Below are 20,076 nucleotides of genomic sequence, written 5' to 3' on the forward strand. Positions count from 1 at the left end.
AGTGCCATTAAGGTAAAGTGTTCCTGTCAATCACACGTGGAGCTATTTGATTGTCAAGCCCATTCTCTACAGCAAAACCTCTGAACAGGAGTTCAGGACAGAAAATGAACCCAGTGCTTATAACATATATGCAAAGAAAATGAGCACATATACTCACAGTGCATACCGTGGGCAATGTATCTTAGCTTTCCAGATAAAGAATTCTTTGCAGAACTTCATTTAGTGTGTGAGAATGCACACCACAGTGCACAAACAGCTCAGAGGACCACTTGGAGTGAATTCTCTTTCCACATTGTGGGTCCTGGGGAATCAATCTTGTTGGGATTGGTGGAAAGTGCATTTACCTGGTAAATCATCTCACTGGCTTGTTTCTAAATCATCTCTTTAAAATACTCCCCACCCCAAAAAATGCTACTAAGAACATCCATTGTGTAACACACCCAATGAGAAGATTTCACACTGATATGCCTAGAGTAAAAATGCACCAGTCACTTTCACATGAGCAGTGCTGGCCCCTTGATCTTGAACTTCCCAGCCTCTAGAGTTGAGAAATACATAGTTCTTTAAATTGCATCATGCACACTGGACACCTATTGTCCTGGGACCGGGGTGTGTGTGTGTGGTGGGAGAGACAGGGTCTATGTAGCTCAAGCTGCTCTGGAACATGCTGGAAGTTTAGACATACACTAGTCCCTCTATATGGTGCTTTTATCACGGAGGAAATTCAACATTTTCATCACTGTTCTGCAGGGCAAGTTTATTCTATATTATTATTAAGTAGTTTCCAACTACTTAAAATCTCCTTTGAATGTAAGCAGGCTAATGAAATGATCACACAAAAAAAAATTTCAGGTATTGGACTGTGCAAAATAATCCAAACATTTAAAATGTATTATAAAACCAACATAGACAACTCAAAGAGAAAAAGTTTTATTGATATAAAATGCACTTATAAAATGTCCACAGAAGACATGTAATTTTTCACTGCTATATAAATTTATTGGGAATGTTATTCACATCTATTGTCACCTAAAACATACTGTAAACAATGAGTTATACCCTAAAACAAATGCATAACTGATTCTCAGCAATCATTGGTTTAATCATTAGTAAGGTTACACGATCACATCTATATTCTGGAATGTGCATTTACTTTGATGTAGTGTAAGGAATTCAGAGCATAACTGCACACCAACACCTCAGAACAGTCACCACTGACTGGATCTTCATGATAGGACTCCCTCTGCTTGAAAATGGCAGCGTTTGGAGAAGGTCTGCAACACGGCTCCAGGACTCTCAGCGCAGCAATCTCTGGGCATCTGTGACTACGTGTGCACACACAAAACTAAGTTTACCTCTAGTAAACAAGTGCAACATTACTGTCAACTGTTCTGCATAATTAAATAGTAAAGCCTAAGTATTTGTAAACAAACAAAACACACAAATGCTCAAATCTATTGTTAAAAACGCCATCAGTCTGTCACTCATCTCATATGGTCTATGTGATTACAACTGAATTTCTGAAAGGCGCATGTCTTATCTCCGGTAATAAGGCTTTGCAGTGAGCGCTTCAAATTCCAACCATGAAATGTGCATTACTGACATTTATCTTATGCAGCATGAAGTTCAGGTCAAGGACTTCCGAATCCTGAATACCACAGTCCATTTCAAAACTCCTCCAAGTTATGGCTCTGCAGCAGATTTAGCAGACTGAATATGAAGTGTTTAACTCCCTCTACTTCAAGTATCAAAGAACTCTGAGGCTCAAAATCTCTAGATTGTAACTGAAAATACAAAGCTTCAGAAAACATGTTTTGACAGAAGTTATTAACTGAAATAAGATTCTTAAGCTAAGTATTATCTGGATTAAACTGCTAAGCACAAGGAATTGATAATTTTAGATCTGAATACTTGCTCCCAAGTGATAAGACAATTTGCTTTAAGACACATGATTTTCAAGGGGAAAAAAAGAAAACTTGGAACAGTTTTCACTTTAGTTTTGTTTCCCTTTGAATGATACTTGGATGTCAATCTGAATATGGACGTCTGGCTTCACAGTACTTACGATGAAGGAGTCACTTTGGAAACGGACATTTTGAAAGCTCTGCAAAGACCTTACGAGTGTAGTCTTTCAGTGCCATCAGAAACCCTGCAATATTCTGGTACCTTAAAGCTTCAGAAGGAACTGATTTTCTGAAATTTTAATGCTATTAAAAACAAAAGGTCAACTAGGAAGCACTGCTGTCCCTCAGCGCTGCAGACAATCCCAGGGTGAGCACAGCTCTCAGAGCAGGCGGCTGCCGCCTTTCCCAGGCTCCTAAACACACTCATCGAGAAGCGAGTATCTCGGGGAAACTCGGATCTCACTGCAGAGCACTAAACAGCAAGTCCTCAGGCGTTCTGGAGCTGGCTCGCCCATGTAAAATATTGGAGAGGGTGTGAAAATGTGGAATCAACACGCTAGGAAAACAGTGTAACAAAACCAAACACAACTATGTTGCAGCCTTGTCTAGAGTAACTAAAAAATAGAAATCATGAGTCTTCTATAGCATTCATTTAAAAAATACATAGAAGTGAAAAGTGCTATTTTTCAAAAAGTACAATTTTCCTCCCAACTATATCAACATGGAATGATTTCAGTTCTCCGTGTACTAAAAGCTGGAATTTTACAAAACTATATTGCGACACTTCATAAACAAATCTTAATCAGTAGTGGCTTCTGCTTCTGCTGGACCCCTAATCAGTCTCCGGATCCCTCTCTTTCCTGCAGGACCTTTAGGCTTAGCAAAGCTCTGCTTATGTGCATGTTGTTTAGGATGTACTTCGTCATAAAGGAAGTCTGCAGTCAGTTCATCCCCATTGTCTATCTCAATCTGCAAAAGAGGAAATCAGTAATGAGAAACCATATAAAGTAAGGAACATTCAAAACCTAATACAAACGATAAACCAGCTCGCAAGTATGGATGCTACACATGAGCATGCCACACACCTTCTGCAGGAGAGAAATCCAAGACTGTGACGCTTCCCTTCCACCCTTTACAGCAATGTGCTACAGCAGTCATATAAGCACAGTCAGCCACAGTCCCCTTCCAGCTGCCTCTCACTGCTGCTCTGACGTCTGTTATAAGCAGAAGTGAGCATTGGACCTCCGGCTGCTGTTTTCTATACTCAAACTCTTTCATTTTTGGGACACTTGGAATCACTCGCAACAGGGGCGGGCCAACGATGGCCTACAAACCAAATCTCCCACCCAACTTAACAACAGTTCACGTTTTAAGGGACTTTACAAACAACAAAAATGCAAAGGAGACCCACGTGGCAAAGCCTAAGATATTTACTGTCTGATCTTCTGTAGTGTCTGGCTAACCCTTCTGAAAGGTCCTCATGCACGGCGAGACCCACAGAATCTAGAGTTGCTTGAGGCTTAGCACCCCAACAACAGCAATTTCTTAAGTTTTTCCTAATACCTACCTGCATCCAAGAACATATATGGAGATCTGGTAGCAGCAGTCCACTTTGTAAACTGACAGAAATGTTCTATATGTTGTACTCCTAATGCTACACATGGCCAATGAGCATTTGCAATTACCAGTGTTATTAAGAAACTGAATTATATATTTTATTCAACTTTACACTTAAAATAGCCGCGTGTGGCCTGTAGCTCCCATACCAGATAGTACAGACCTCCAAAGAGCGGGGTGGTGGGAGCGGGGAGGAGATCATGACAGATCACCCCTAGGCACTCAGCAGGTTCTAAGGACTTAGGGTGAGAACCATGAAACTGAACGTTTTCATTGATAAACCATCGTACTAAATGGAAAAGACAAAATACCCAGCAAACCACGAGACTCTTAAAGAGTGAAGTCTACCTTTCTGATTATGTCCATCTGTAACTGTCTCTCCACGATCTCTAGCAGAGGGCTCTTGCAGCTGGAATACAGCATCCGTTCTCTTATGCTGCACGTGTATCCAGGCATTGAATAAATAAAAACTGTAAGGTAAATAACAACAATTACGACTATCACTTAAAGCAAGTCTGTAAGCCTCCTAAAACTTCAAATAAACCCCGGCAAGAAATACGTAAGAATATGGTACTGGAGCATGGTAAGCAAAGGGAAGGCCCCATGCTGAAAACAAGGTGTCACATACCTATGGACTCTAAGTAGTCTCCTTCATGAGAATGCTTATACAGGAAGAAGTGGTAACGGGCTGAATCCTTGGGAATCCTCTTTGGCAAATCTTTTAGTTCTGTATTTGTTGTGTTGGCCAAAATTATTGTTTCATTTTTTATATCTATTTCCTACCAAAAATAAACAACATTTATTGAACAGGTAAAACAGAAGTTAGCTTAGATGACAAAGATGACGCACAGGTGTGGATTAGCTGACTTTTTCATACATATATAGCACTTGGCAATTTAAAAAAAAAATGAATAAACAATGAGACCCTGCCTTAAAAGCAAATAGTAAAAAACAAATTCAAATTAAAAATAAGAATTATACAAGCCATAATTTACCAAAAAGAACAGTTATTTTACAGCCATCTTACCAACTGTACATAGTTGAGTTCTTTTTTGCTCAGTTTTTCCAAAGCCTGGAAAGCATCTCGAGAAATAGGAAACGCCACTCCTTGTAGTGTCTGATGCTTTGTGTCTACACCCACGTCAGTCTGTACCTAAGACACAGATAGAATTGACAGGTAAAACTTTAGCTTCTGCCCAGCCTGTCCCCTCAACCATTCAATTCCAAATAATTAAACAGAGACTTATATTAATGATAAACTGCTTGGCCTATTGCTCAGGTTTATTCATAACAGCTCTTACAACTTAAATTCACCCATAATTCTTATCTATGTTTAGTCACATGGCTTGGTACCTTTTCTCAGTAAGGCATTCTCATCTTTCTTCCTCTGCACCTGGCTGACAAACGCATCTCTGTCTTTCCTCTTTCCAGAATTCTTCCAGTTTGGTTACCCTGCCTAAACTTCCTGCCTGGCTACTGGCCAATCAGAATTTTATTAAACTAATATGAGTGACAAATCTTTACAGTGTACAAGAGCATTATCCCACAGCATAGCAGTGCCTGATAGCAAAAAGCAGAAAACTGCACTTTAAAGAAAATACTAAATCTCACCCTTTCTCAATCTTTCATTCAAATTCTTAAGTAAGACATTTTACACTTAGAAGGCACATAATTTCTCACGCTGATTTACAGTCCTGTTAGCACACTGTGGACATGCAGAAGAGCGTGGGACACACTGGTATGAAATATTGGGAAGGAGCCTTGAATGAGCAGTTTCAGGACTTTGGAGTTTCCTTCACTGAGTCTGGCACAGGTCCAGGTGGCTACAGTTAACTCTTCTAAAGTGTCATCAGGTTACCTCTTGAAATGCAAACTTTTCTTGCTAGACGTTCTGAATAGTAAATGTATGCCGTATGCATAGAATTTTACTGTTCTACTGAACATAAAATGTGACACAAACACCATGCACTGAACTGAAATGAGGACACAGGACACAGACAAACCACACAGCTCAATAAGCTACAACCGCACGTGCTCCAGATGTACGGCTTTCTTTACTGAACAGCTTGTGTGTGGATGAGAGGACACTTGAAGAAAGCTTTCCAAGTACATGTTTACGGCTTTTCTACTTGATAAATGACAGCTCGTAAAGGATCTCATTTGCAATATTGCAACAGAAAGTCAAATACAAACTACTTAAGAAAAAAAATGAATGGAAATTCTACAGCATGGTACTGGATAATGAAAACATCATAGAACATATGCAGGTGCATACCCCAATATGATCCTCTGGGCTCTGATTGCAAGGAATAAAACAAACTTTCAAACTTGTAGGAAAAAAAGTCACATAAAAAGCCCTACCAAATAATTTGAACTTTAAATACACGCTACGTCCTTGCCACCAACTTCATGTTAGAGGTACTGAGCCATTTCCTCACTAGTCGGCCCAGTATGAAGACAATGAACAGTAGTTTGGGACACTTATGCTTTGTAAAGTCTCAGTAGAAAGAAAGTAGTTACGAAAGTCAACTAAGACGGCTGCAAAAATATTAAAATTATGTCTCCAAGTTTACTGGTCACAGAATGCTTAAGAAATACTCCATCTCCCATATATGTCTCCAAGTTCACAGAAATTGAAAGTCCGTTTAAGTGACCTTCAGCATTCTCCAGCATTTAATTTTATCCTCTTTAGCAAACACTAATCTCTGAAGTAATATTACCTTTAAAGAATTTTCTTGATGAGGTTGCACTAAATATAAAACTCTTCGCAATCAATGGGTAACACACTTCTCCCTTTAAAAAGTACTCCTGGCACAGAGCTTCTAGCAGGAAGTATCTGCTTTAACATACATTTTGGGGACAGCCCTTTACGAAGGGCTAATAGTTAATATGAATGTTTTACTTTTTTTTTCTGAAAACACATTAAGCACATAGATCCATTCCTAAACTAAACAGAATAATCCTAACCGATTCACCATCTGAATTTCAGTTACCTTCGTGTCTATTCATTCAACACATGGTACTGTGACACACTTGAAACCTTGAAAGCATTAAAGTTATAACTTACCTCATTAATTTTAATCTGTCGTAATTCTTCCTCTGCTGCCGTCAGCGGGGCAGGCGAAGACTGGGACAGCAAATGCTTTTTATATCCATGCAATGATACATCTTCCTGTAAGCAAAGAAATAAATTATTATTCTCCGGAAATATAACCAAAGTGAGGCTACATTTGGAAAACCAAAAATTATTAACTGAAAAAAATTAAGTGATAATACACAGCATAAGAATTTTACTCTCTAATTTAAATCTTCTATTTTGAAGGTTTCAAAGTTTTTAGCAAGTGTCTCCTTTTCCTCAAGTTTATAAGCATTAAATCTTTTGTTTAAGTTTGATCATCAAATAGTGAACTGATCCAGCCTCAACCCTACGGGGCATATGTAATTTGTCATCTGCAGAAAACTGGCTGACAGCTATTCTCAATAATTTATTCTGATTCTAAGTCTATATTAAAATCACTTATACAGTATTTGCAGAAGTATTCATGTAAGAAAAAGTACTTCAAAGAGGTGTGCTTCTGAGCACTGGGATCTGGGAAGGCTGAGGGTGAGAGAACTAAGACGGTTTGATGGCTGGGAATGAGAAAGCTGAGAAGCCAGCCCAGTTCACAGCTAACAGAGGAAGGAAAACGCGCCTCCTATCTTGGCTAAAGCACATCATTTTCTGAAACGGACGCATAAATCAGCTGTTGAAAGTGTATTCCAATCACCTAATTTGCGAATACAGTCATAAATGCATCAGTTTACCACACCTGAGAAATTCTACCTCAGCAGTGTTTATTCTCCGTATCAACAGATGCAAGTGTTCATCAGCATGAACCTGCCTATCAAGAGAAATAACAATACTCTTCTTATGCTTGAGACAGGGTCTCAAAATGTAGCCCTGGCCATCCTGAACTCAGAACGCAGACGAGGCTCGTACTAAATCCAAAGAGTACGCCTCCCAAGTGCAAGGATTAACAATACGTGTCTCTATGCCTGGATTCACCAGTTTTGGTTTCTATTTTGGTTTTTGGGTTTTTTGAAACACATAAAAACACACACAAACGTAAGTTTTGCACCTTTACTGTTCCAAATACTTCATCTTTAATGTGGCCACCTCCAAATTCTTTTTTCAGAGTTGCTCTTGTTGCCGCATACAACATTTTTTGACGAACCTATACAATTGTGAAAGTTTTACATGTCAGCAGTATTACCATTATAAAAGAAAGCAATGATAAATTAAAACCTTCAAGTACTTAACCCAATAAAGATGTTGCTCACTAACAACTATAACATGGGTGTCTAAATCGGTAGTGACCATTAAGGTAGATTTTAAATTATGTAGGATACTTTTTTAAAATAGAAAATAAACTAACTTTATACTAAAAAAAAATTACTAAAACATGATTTCAAAACATTACTAATTAAGAATCAAATATTCATGAATTGCTGATGGCAAATACCAGTAGATGAGGCACAGTGGGATGAAAAGACAAACGTTTTATTATTAAAGAGCTTTAGTAGCTTTCATGGATAACTATCAATTGACAGAAACAATTTCATAATTCTAAAGGGTGAAATCTGCTATTTCTTCCAGACGGAAGAACTGAAATGGGTACTCTTTTGAGAATACTAGATAGCATTAACAAATAGCTTTTATAAGAAATCTGACACTCTTTATAATACTGGGCAGTATTTACATCCTAATTCCATCTTTTAATCTATTTAGTCTACTGTCAACTCTCTTTTGTGTCAAGATTATTCCTCTATGGGAAATGATTGCTCCCTCTTATCCTTCTTTTAGCATGAAAATATTTTTAGGAGAAAAAAATCTTCTTAGTATTTAATGTTAAAAAAAAAAAAGAAAAAAAACTACAAAACATTACTCACATGAGAATGATCTGGAGACCATGCAATGAATATCCATTCATATCCCTGGGCATTCTGAGAATCTAACCTGAATAATACATAGCACGGTTGCTTGTCCTCCAGCAGAGGCAAAACAAAGGAATCGTAATCCTGCTCCCAGGAATCTGAAGGCTGACTACATGATCCAATCACAAGCTGCTCTACGAAATGAAAATGATAAAACAAATAAGTGGTTTGCAATATCAGGTGATAATATGATGAAGATGAGAAAAACGAGTTATTTCCCTATTACTATTTTCCCAAAAAAATTGAAAAGGTGAAATTATACAAAATAACTATGATCTGAGGCGTTACTAGGAACAAATATAAAGATCTTAGAAAAAGCATGGTTAAAATATTTTATATAAATAACAAGGAATAAATATAAAAATAATGATAGCTAAGTTAGAAAAGGGCAATTAGATTTTTATTTGTTAAAATGTCTACGCTGAAAATTATATAAAATTTACATATATAAATTTGGCATATATATATAAAACTTTACTCAAAACTATAATTTTTAAATTTTATAAATATCTTAAATCTTATTTCATATTTTTTTACAGTTTATAAGAAATTATAAAACAAGCGTTAGCTCCTACTTGACGACAATACTTTGGATTTAACATGTGGCCTTAAAGTTACTAGAACCGGGAGTTGTCATCTTTTAGGCATTATTTCTAAGGAAGATTCTGAAGGAGTCTTCCCTCAGAATCACCTGTGCACACACGGGCAGGTGTCTGCTATAGCACACACAGCAACAGGGAAACCCAGTGGCATCTTCCCTAAAGAGAGTGTGCAAACATGTGAGCGTCAAATGAAAACATTCTTCACGTTTTATTAGCGTTTTAAAATAATTCACAGGCTATAAAACAAATCAGAAAAATCCCAGAAATAAAGAGCAATAAAACAACATGCAGGTTATGTGAACTTAAAAACTCAAAAGAGCATCATATGTTATGCAGGCATTTAAGTAAAAGGAATTGCTCATATATATTCAACTTCCAAATGCAGCTACCCTAGGGAAAAAAAGAGACATACAGTAGTCCAAGGATGTTTTAACATCAGAAAAACACTAACACTTAAAAAGTTAAATTTGGTTTGGAGAAAACTATAAAGTCATTAATAAAAGAGGTAGGCATTTATTTTTTGTCTCTGAAATTTTCTAATTTAACATTTTTCTCAATATAAAAAAAATGGAAAATATTTAGAAAATAAAATTTTTCTTCTGAAGAAGTGCAAATTCAAGATACATTTTATCTTAATAAAAGATACATTTTATCTTTTTATTTTGTTTACTAACTAGTCACTTAGGAAATAACAACATTCATAACTTTAGCTACCTTAAAGTAGACGTTTGCTCCTATTGAATATTGTTAAGATTTTCTAAACTAGCTTCACACTTTAATAAGCAGAAAAACGAACAACAAAGTTGATTTATTTCCAGTTCAAGAAAAAACAAGTTATTTTTCCAAATCAAAAGGTTCTTGGATATTTAAGAAAGCACAGGGATGCTTTCGGCACATTCATTCGGACATGAAGTTTTTAAAAGTTCCTCTAATTCTGATGTGGTCACTCAGACAGTTTTCTTGATCACAAAATTGCTGTTAAGGAGTTGATTTATAAGTTGCTATGTTCTTAGAATGTTTCCATTCTTAGAATGTTACCTAAGAAATGGCAATATTCCTCTCGGGTCCAACCAGACACCCCCCCCCCCAAAAAAATATTTCTACTTCAGAATACACTTCACTGAATTAACTCAGAAATAATTAGCTTTGTTTGTTTTATAGTACCGCATGTTTACTGATTTCCAATCTAGAAGGGGAAGCACTAACATGAGACATGGATGAAGTTATCACACCAGAAACCATCTGGAGTTTCCCCAATAGCTGCACAATTTAAAAGGGAAACAGGCTGAAAGGCAAAATCTGAGCTTGTTTCAGGATGACTGATAGTTCAAATTACTAATAACACTTGGAAATCTGAAACTGCAACAGCGAACACTCAAAGGGCACATAGTATCTTAAAATGTTAACTAACCATTTTCAATAGATATTTTCAGAAGTCTGTATTTCCCGTTTCTGGCTCTGGCAAAGATTTCTTTAACATCTTCGCTTGCTGTGGAAAATGATAAAGAAAAACCCATTTTAACTTAGAAGTACTTTATTTTGCTCTTTACACAAAACAAAGAAAAATGTAGAGTATATAGCACTTTGTTATTATAAAACAGAAGCACAAAACACGGGTATTGATTATTACTAAAATATAAATACTAGCAACTTAAAAAAGTGTATGAACTCATTATTATCTACAGAATTCTGTAGCAGAAGTAACACTGAAGTGAATACTTTTAGTCAAACCCAGTAATGGACAAATTACTTCATGTGTGAAAACATTGAAAGTTGCCTCTATAGTCCAATTTTAAGTTTGTGATAGCTCCTTCATTCCCTGTATCTGTCTGTCAAAAACAACAGGATCAAGTCTCATATTCTGATAAAGAAAAAGCTTATAAAATGCACTAGATCTAATGGTGTTTATATCTTTCTTGTATATCTCAAAAAGCTATAGCAGTCACTAAGCAAATACACACTTAATAATTAGCCTATCCCTTGTGTATGCACTACTGCTTCCATTTCGTTCTTGTGTTGATTCCTATTTAGGTCCTACAATAAAAGGATCAAACGTCAAACTTAATAATAATTCTGACACATTTAAATGTCAAAATTAACACGTTAAAAAAAAACAGACATGACTTTGGAAATGAGACTATTTTTTGCCTGGCTGCGTATGGAAGAAAGAGGTGTCAAACACCCTTAAACACAAAACAAGTTGTTAACTGGTCACCTGGGGAGAAAAGACTCAGTTGACTATTACAGGAAGTGCTCTAGTTTATGTTAGAACTCGTTAAATAACTCCAGGATATATTATTTGATTCTGAGGAGATGACTACTTCCAAGTTGCCTATTTTCAAACCAGGAAATAATGGAGGGTTAAGATACACAAGTAATTGCACATTCAACAGTCTCCACGGGGTGATAAGGCATTTCAGCTGCCTGGGGAGCATCCAAAGATGGAAAAATACTTCCTACTCAGGATTTCTGCGAGAGGAAAGCGCGCTCCCGTCCTGAGAGAGACAATCCGGGGAGTCTGGGAGGCAGCCTACTGCTGTGGGATTTGTTTGTTTTTCAATGATCTGAGTGCTGGAACAATCTCCTTGACGGGGGTTACCGAGGAAAGTCGCTCGGCTGGCCCAGGTCGACCTCGGATCGGCCCCGTCCCGATCCACACGGCTCGGCTCTCCCGCACCCACTGCTTGTTACGTGGCGGCGGCCCCAAAGGGCCGCCAGGGACACGGTCGGGGCCGTCACACCCAGAGCCGCTCCAAAGCCGTCTGCGCCTTCAGCGCTCGGGCCCGCCGCCTCCCGGGAGCCCCTACCCCGTGGCGCCGTTACCTTGGATGCCGGTCTGGTGGGACATGGCGGCGGCCGCAGGTTCCCGGCTCCGGCGCAGGGTGCGGCAGCGGCACCGGCCGGCGGATCCAGGAAGTAGCGGCTCCGCCTGCGCGTCATCTGCCCGCGACTCTCCGCCCCGCCCCCAGCACCAGTCGCTTTCACCTACAGGGATAGGCCCCGCCCATGACCCCGCCCCCTGTCCTTTCACTGGCTACTCTCAGTGCCGTCAGAGTCTCCGCCTTGCCAGACTTTGGTCCCGCCTCTCCCGTCGCTGGCCCCGCCTCACGCTCCCCGACCTCTGCTGCTGAGCTTTATAGATGTTGCTCCGTAAGGCGACGTGTTAAGGTTCTACACATGTGTGCACAGCGACCCCGCCAAAAAACTCTGAGAGGGGAAATGACCATTTCCCCAAACATACTTTTTCTAAGTAAAAGACATACCCTTTGTTGTAAAGAAAAGGGCACTTTAAGGCGACGGATAAAACTGCTAAACATTTGCATAGCATAAGCAAGCTGGGGTTCAGGACCAATGCTGGCCCATCTTTAAAAATGAGACTGTAGAGTCCTCCATCATTTCCCCCGTGATTTAAATTTTAAGCTGTTCACTTTTCAATTGGTCACTCACACAAAACCATAGCTCTCACCTCAAAAAGAAATAAAATAGTTTATTCTGAAACTAAACATATGGCTATAGGGCAAGAGTGCACAAATTTAGGTGAACCCCCCACCAGCATCATATACCAACTTGGTAACAATTTTATGATTTTTTTTTTAATGTAGTAGCAGAACAAAAAGAAATCACAAGCCAAGGCATCTCTAAAATACTTATTTGGTGGGGACACAGGTTCAGAGATTTTCTAATGACATTTTTATGTGGGTTTTCTACTGCTCTTAAGTAGAAAGCGAGGTCCTGATTTTAGAGCCTTGAACTAATAAATATATAAGATTACAATATGCTAGCATGCAAATACTCTCCGGGCAAAGAAAATAATGACAAGCCGGCAGAATCGCTCTTTGAGTACAGTGTATTTTAAATAAGCCACTAGATGGGCCATCAAGACCTCAGCAAACAAGAGTGTTATATTCTGGGACTTGTGATCTGAACCCTTTCTTTACCAGATCCTCCCATGCACAGACTAGCCACATACAATCTGAGTTTTGGGAACTTCTTTGGGAGGTGTTTCATTCCAACAAGTACTTCCTGGCATAATGGTTCATCCTGATTTACCAGTTTTAACTGTGGTGTTGCACAAAGGGAAAATTGTAGAGTTTCCTTGTGGGTTTTTAGCTGATTCATGTCCTGTTGATTACAGAAGCTGACACTGTTAAAAAAAAAATACTGATGAGATAAAAAAAATATTTCCCATATCCATGCTTAGGAAGCCATTGTGTGTTTAGCTTGACAAGAAGAAAGTCCAATTAAGTTTGGACCCTTCCTGTCACCTACTAGGAAGAAAGCCCTTGTTTTTATTTTCTGCAAACATGTAGGTCTCAACAGAGTTCTGATACCTCTGCCTCTTTCTATGTTGTTGTTATCATTACTATTTTTTTTATTATTTTAGTGAGTAGTTCTAGTTGTCCTGTAACTCACTCTGTAGATCAGGCTGGCCTCAAACTCTCAGAGATCCGCCTGCCTCTCTGCCTTTGTGCTGGATTTAAAGGCATCCTCCAGCCTTAGAGATCTCTCGAGGTATTTTTAATCCTGAGGAGGGGCAATAGTTATACTTCTCTTTCTTGAACCTCTTAGCCTTTTAACTTTCTATTTATCTTTTCCATTCTAGAAAAAATTCCAGACATTTTAATTAAGACAAAGTCTTAACATAACACTCCTTTTTACTAAAATATCTTTATTTTCACATCTTTTGAACATCTGCTTCTCTGACTTGGTGGCGCCGTGCGCGTGTGCATGTGCGTGCGTGCGTGCGTGCGTGTGTATTAACATCATAAAACATAGTAACATTAACAACTGCATTTGCCAAGTTACTTGGAAGCTCACTGTTGAGTCCAGTGACATTTGTCCTTCGTATAACCTGTCGAAATGTGTACTGATGAGCCTTATCACCAGCAGGACTGTGCTGTGCAGTGGGAATGGGGACTAATAATTGGCAATGAAAGGACACTGTCCCCTTCCTCAGAGTGCTGTCTGAGGGGAAACACTCAGTTTTGAAGGGTTACCCTCTGGTGTCTTTAAATTTTATAAGATCACGGGCAAGGGGCAGGAAGCACTCACGACCAAAGCGATCAAGTTAGCAGACGTGTCTGGCTTTAACTTTGCCTAACTTGAAGTCTGGCTAGGTTTTGGAAGGAGGACCCGCTGCATGAAAGCCTGCACTACAATCACAAGCAGGAGGCCATAACAACGTAATGAGTGTCCTCGCTCCTACAAAAAGACAACACGATGGTTGTTGTTTCCCATAAATGGCCACTTTCCCATTCTTTGCTTTACATTTAGGCCAGGCTCAAAGGCAGAAAAAGCTCAGGCTTTTTTTTTTTTTTCAGTATCTGTGGGCCAGAAGAATGATGGACAGCTACCCATCTGTAGGTTCCCCCACACACCTCTGCTCTCCTGAAGCTGTTTGTGGATATAACTGGGATTTAAAATCACAGTTTTTTTCCTTTCTTGTCTGTCTTGGCAGTGGTTGAAATTTACAAGTTGCTTGTCCTGTTGTTTTTCTCTCAAACTCCAATAAGATAGTTCTTGAGTTTCTTTCTAAGTCTGTTTAGATTAGGAACCTGCAAGGGGCCCCTGAATGCCACGAAGCAGTAGTTTAGTTGCAGACAGGCTGAAATTGCTTCCCAGGAGAAAGTGGACGATTGACTTGACTTATTTAAGATGTTGAATCTGCTTTACCCAGGCCACAGTGTCCTTGGTGAAAACAGAGAGGAGAGGAATCTCAAACTTGAAAAGCAAACTTAGGATCAGGCATTGCTGTTCTTAGAACTAAGTATTTAAAGTATAAACCCTAATGTGTGAAGAGGGATGGTCTATTTAAAAGAAGTATCTACTGTCCAACTCTACCTCCCTGGTGCCCTGACGGGACTCCAGGCCGGGGGTAGCAGGCCTGATTTCCAAATGTCAGAAATGTTAGTCTTTCTTCTAAAATAACAACAACAGCAGCAGCAACAACCAGCACAACAGCAGCAACAACAACAACAATAACAGCAACAACAACAGCAGCAGCAACAGCAACAACAGCAGCAACAACAGCAACAACAACAGCAATAACAGCAGCAACAACAGCAATAACAGCAGCAACAACAGCAATAACAGCAGCAGCAACAACAGCAGCAGGAACGGCTGCAACAGCAATAACAGCAGCAACAACAGTAACAACAACAGCAACAACAGCAGCAACAACAGCAACAACAACAGCAACAACAGCAGCAACAACAGCAACAACAGCAGCAACAACAACAACAATAACAGCAACAACAACAGCAGCAGCAACAGCAACAACAGCAGCAACAACAGCAGCAGCAACAGCAACAACAGCAGCAACAACAGCAACAACAACAGCAACAACAGCAGCAACAACAGCAACAACAACAGCAATAACAGCAGCAGCAACAGCAACAACAGCAGCAACAACAGCAGCAGCAACAGCAACAACAGCAGCAACAACAGCAACAACAACAGCAACAACAGCAGCAACAACAGCAACAACAACAGAAATAACAGCAGCAACAACAACAGCAATAACAGCAGCAGCAACAGCAATAACAGCAGCAACAACAGTAACAACAACAGCAATAACAGCAGCAACAACAGTAACAACAACAGAAATAACAGCAGCAACAACAACAGCAATAACAGCAGCAACAACAACAGCAATAACAGCAGCAGCAACAGCAATAACAGCAGCAACAACAGTAACAACAACAGCAATAACAGCAGCAACAACAGTAACAACAACAGAAATAACAGCAGCAACAACAACAGCAATAACAGCAGCAACAACAACAGCAATAACAACGGCAGCAACAGCAGCAACAGCAACAGCAGCAACAGCAACAACAACAGCAGTAACAGCAATATCAGCAACAACAACAGCAGCAACAACAATAACAACACACCATTTCTGTAAGGAGCTGTCTGGTTATCGCCATTACAAGATGGCGCCAGTGGTCCTGCAGCTTGGAGGTAAACAAGTCCTTATTTGGTATTGCCACGTGGGGCTGAGCGCCCTTTGCCTGTCCATGCGCAATTGAGGCTTGTCCCTGGCCAATCCCAAGGCTTCGGGCATCAGCAGACTGGTATTCACCAATCAGGACAGTACCTGAGTCCCTTCAACCTATATAAGCAGATGCCGCTTGGCCTTCACGCTCTCTCGCTTCCCGCTCTCCCTTCAATCAAGAGGCTCCAATAAAGTGTGATTTGAGAAGAATCCTCGACTTGTGGTCATTTCTTCCTTGCTGGTCAAGGAGTCCGCCACACATTTCTACTTCAAGAATGTGAGAAAGATAAAGAGCCATATGTGTAGGTCGCGTTTGGCTGTTGAGTCATTGGTAGAGTAGGACTTTTGACGTTGAGCTCCTGTCTGGTCCATTGTCAAATAGAGACAGTTAACAGAAGCAGGCCACCTGTAATTTCCTTATACAACAGAGAAGAACATTATGTGCACAGCATCCCTGTGAGCAACACACGCTCATTGCTTCTCTGATGGGAAACTTGTTAAAAGAGAATCCTTTCTTCCTTAATGTGTGAAAAAAATTAATGAAAACATGTTGCACTATTGACTTTAGGTTTTGTTAGCAGAAACCTGCTAATGCGGTGAAAATTTGGATTAAAAGCCACAGAGGCACTGTCTGGCCTCCAACAAAACTATTTACTCTCTCTGAGTTTCATTTTTGTACCTGCCACACACCAAGGCTGATGTCTCAGGGTTCTCCGGGAACCAAGTGAGATGGGAGGTGCTGGGGTGTGTCAGGTGTTCCAGTGTGTTTGGCTACCTATATGCTAATTAGCATCAGGTCCATTACAATATATTATTATATAGTATGTTTCAAAAAACAAATAAAAAGGGAGGTGGTAGTTCAGTTTGCAGGGTGCTTGCTTGCCTAACATGCAGAGTCCTTGACTTAGATCCTCGGTACTGGGCTTGGTTGTACATATCTGTAATCCCAGCACTCAGGAGGTGGAGACAGAAGCATCCAAAGTTCAAGGTCCACTCAGCTACCCAGTGAGCTCCAGGCCAGCTTGAGCTACATGAGATCTTGTTGAAGGAACAACTAAATAAGTAAATCAAGCAAACAAAATAGACTGAATTTCTAAACATCAAGAACTATTTTCAAGGTTGATTCCTTAATAAAACCACATTATCACTGTGTCTTATATAACACACTTAGATTCATAAAGTGTTAAACAATACAAATCAACTCACTGGTCCATAAAAATGAAAATCAAGCATTAAATAACCTTTATCATTTGCATGTAATTACAACTTCCAACAGTCTACAGTGGACACCAAGCAATCGTAAACTTTTAGGGAAACGGGGACACATTCATTCCAAAGGCTCTACAGTCCTTGAATCAGGCACTGGGAAAACAGAACAAAGACTTGGGTTGAAAATTACCACTTCAAGCAAATGATATCTCTTTGTTACTCTCTCCAGTGAAACCCTAATATATGATAGGCGACGTCCTAATGAAAGAAACAGGAGGCATTTGCTTCAAAAGAGCTGTTCTTGATAATGATACATGTGCTTCTGAGAATCAGAGGAGGAGAAAGCACAGAGGGACGGGATTCTGATGTATTATTTCTACTGGGTTGGAGGCTCACCTCAGTGACAACATCTTGAACCTCCTCTCACTATCTCTAACGTTCCTGTGGGGTGGGCAGGGCTGGTTTAAATGGCTAGTATTCTTCTTCTGTCCTTTCTAATTAACAATGTTGCTAATTAACAATGCCCCTCTGTGTGGAGGAGATGTTCCCTAAGAATCAGTCCACTAGGGAAGCTTTTCTTTTCCTTTTTTTTAGCCTTTAAGTATTTGGGGGACAGTAAACTTAAACTTTCATGTGTGAAGAATTTGGAGCCTAGAATTTGCAATCTGTCTGGGAGATGATTGGGGGAGAAATACAAAACCAAGTTTGTATAACAAAGTTTTGTTTGTTCATTTTTCCTGAGTTGTGTTAAAGAATAATTTAGAAGAAAAAGGATGGATACAATGGGAGGAGCTGGAGCAATGCTCAGAAGATTGAGAGTTAAAGTTGTCTCACGTCCATCTGAGCTGCCTGAGGACAGAGGCAGTCTTATCAGGATGTAAAATGGGTCTTTCTTGCCCACTAAGTTTTTATAAACAGGGCTTTACAAGGACATGGCGATGTGTCCATTTGCTTTTACAAGTGAGTTAGATCAGTGTGGTGGTTTTTGCTTGGGGATATGCTAGTGAAAGGTTTAACAGTTAATATTTTGTGCTATTAATAGAACAGTAGTCCAGCATGGGGGTACCTAGGTTATGTATACAGAATCAGGAGTTAAGGTCATCCTTGGTTACACAGTGAATTGAAGGCCAGTGTGGGCTCCATGAATATTTCTCTCACAAAAGGGAAAAACAACAACCAAAACTGGAGTAAGGGTGGGGTGGGGATGTGGCTCAACTGCCAGAGTGCTGGCCTGTCATGCAAGAAGTGCTGAGCTTGATCCCCTGGTAGCCTACAGACCAAGGAAGGTGACTCAGACCTGTAACCCCACATTTGGGAGGTGAAAATAGGAGGATCCAAAGTCCTAGGTCATCTTCAACTACACAGCAAGTTTGAGGGCATTCCAGGCTACAGGAGCTCCTGTCTCCAAAAAGAAGAGAGAAGGAAAACAATAACTAAAAAGCTACACATTTGCTGATAGAAATGTCAGATGGAAAGAAATCAGAGTCCTTGCTGACTGTGATTTGCATAACACACCCGGCCTGTGGCATGTCTACCTCTTCATTTATTTTAGCTTCAAGAAAATAGTTTACATTTAAACCTTATTGTCTGTGGTTCTGTTCTCAGAGACAAACATGCAGTAAGGCATATTTGGCATATTTCTATGAGTATGAGTTATAAATGAATATTCCTCATTTCAAAGCTCTTTAGCTAATCCAGAGAGAACATGGACTACTCACTGGGGAAGCTGCATTATACAAGCCATTTGGCTTCTGAATTTTAGACTGCACTTTGTAAGAATTTGGGCAGCAAAGAGACACGGATAGTTTTAAAAATAAAAGTAACGTTAGTTGATATTCTGTGTTCTCTGCAGGGAACAAGATAGGGCAAACATTTTCTATAAATACCCCAGGGGAGTAAATCAGCCAGAACTGGGGAACACTTCTTTCCATAGATACACCATTTATCGGTTTGGAAAATACAATAGGTCCTTCAAAATATAGCTACCCCTTTATTCTTTAGAGGCTTATTTTAAGTTTATCTATTATTAGTTTTAATGTTTCATTAGCACATACTAATTATAGGTTAGTAGGGCGTTGCCATGATATTTTCATACATGCACATATGCATTTTTATCAAATCCCCTCCTATTACCCTCCCTTTGGTTCCTTGCTCTTCTTAATGAGCCAGCACATTTACTACCATGTCTTCTAAAAATGAATTTTTAAGCTTGAGTGTGATTCACCTCGAAGATAACAAACAAAATATTATGATAAGTATTTATTTCCTGAATTTCAACAGTTTCTTAAATACTGATGCATCACAAGGTTCTACAAGAAATCAAAGTCTTCATTGTCTTCAAAAGGTTTTGGATTTTACTTGATGATCGCTTTGTGGAGAAACTCACTAGTAGGTAAATAGAAACCAACAGTTTTCTCAGAGGTTACAGTGCTGGTTTTATCCTTCATTCTTTGTTCCGCGCAGCCTCAGATGTGACAGTGGTGTGTCTGTTCTGAGGCCTCAGAGACAAGTCCCAAAAGAGAAAACCCTGGGGACAGTGTCTGTCTGCTGTTTCTGCCCATTGTGAACGACCTAGTATCCATGGAGAATCAGGGTCATTGAAGGTTAGGCTGGGGCAAGACCAAAACCCCACAGAGGCGTATTTGTCCCGCCTTCTGCTTCTCTGTGTCCCCTGGGGGTGCAATAGGTTTACTATAAGCAATATGTATCTTGAATTTACTACATTAAAAATAAGTGTCAGCTGAATATAAAGGCACAAGGCTGTGGGCCCAAC

The 20,076-nt window shown here is 39.6% G+C and overlaps 1 protein-coding gene across 1 annotated transcript; it reads right to left on the reverse strand.

Annotated features, from left to right (window-relative positions):
- Window positions 1-914: 914 nt before the first annotated feature.
- On the reverse strand, window positions 915-12,061 carry Twf1 (twinfilin actin binding protein 1). Its single transcript, XM_048444772.3, has 9 exons — window positions 11,921-12,061; window positions 10,509-10,586; window positions 8,451-8,629; window positions 7,640-7,735; window positions 6,589-6,693; window positions 4,549-4,674; window positions 4,150-4,300; window positions 3,870-3,991; window positions 915-2,873 (listed from the first exon to the last, which is right to left on the reverse strand). The coding sequence occupies exons 1-9, from the start codon at window positions 11,943-11,945 to the stop codon at window positions 2,703-2,705; spliced, it is 1,053 nt and encodes a 350-aa protein (XP_048300729.1). The 5' UTR covers window positions 11,946-12,061; the 3' UTR covers window positions 915-2,702.
- Window positions 12,062-20,076: the final 8,015 nt, after the last annotated feature.

Source organism: Myodes glareolus, chromosome 19 (assembly GCF_982192425.1).
Source record: "Myodes glareolus chromosome 19, mMyoGla1.1, whole genome shotgun sequence".
Lineage (NCBI taxonomy): Eukaryota > Metazoa > Chordata > Mammalia > Rodentia > Cricetidae > Myodes > Myodes glareolus.

Excerpts from the sequence above, each read along its gene's own strand:
- Twf1 (XM_048444772.3), bottom strand. The coding sequence starts at position 11,945 with ATGTCCCACCAGACCGGCATCCAAG. Across the intron at positions 10,587-11,920 it reads CCACCAGACCGGCATCCAAG|CAAGCGAAGATGTTAAAGAA; the intron begins GTAACGGCGCCA and ends CATTTTCCACAG. Across the intron at positions 3,992-4,149 it reads AGACTACTTAGAGTCCATAG|TTTTTATTTATTCAATGCCT; the intron begins GTATGTGACACC and ends TTTACCTTACAG.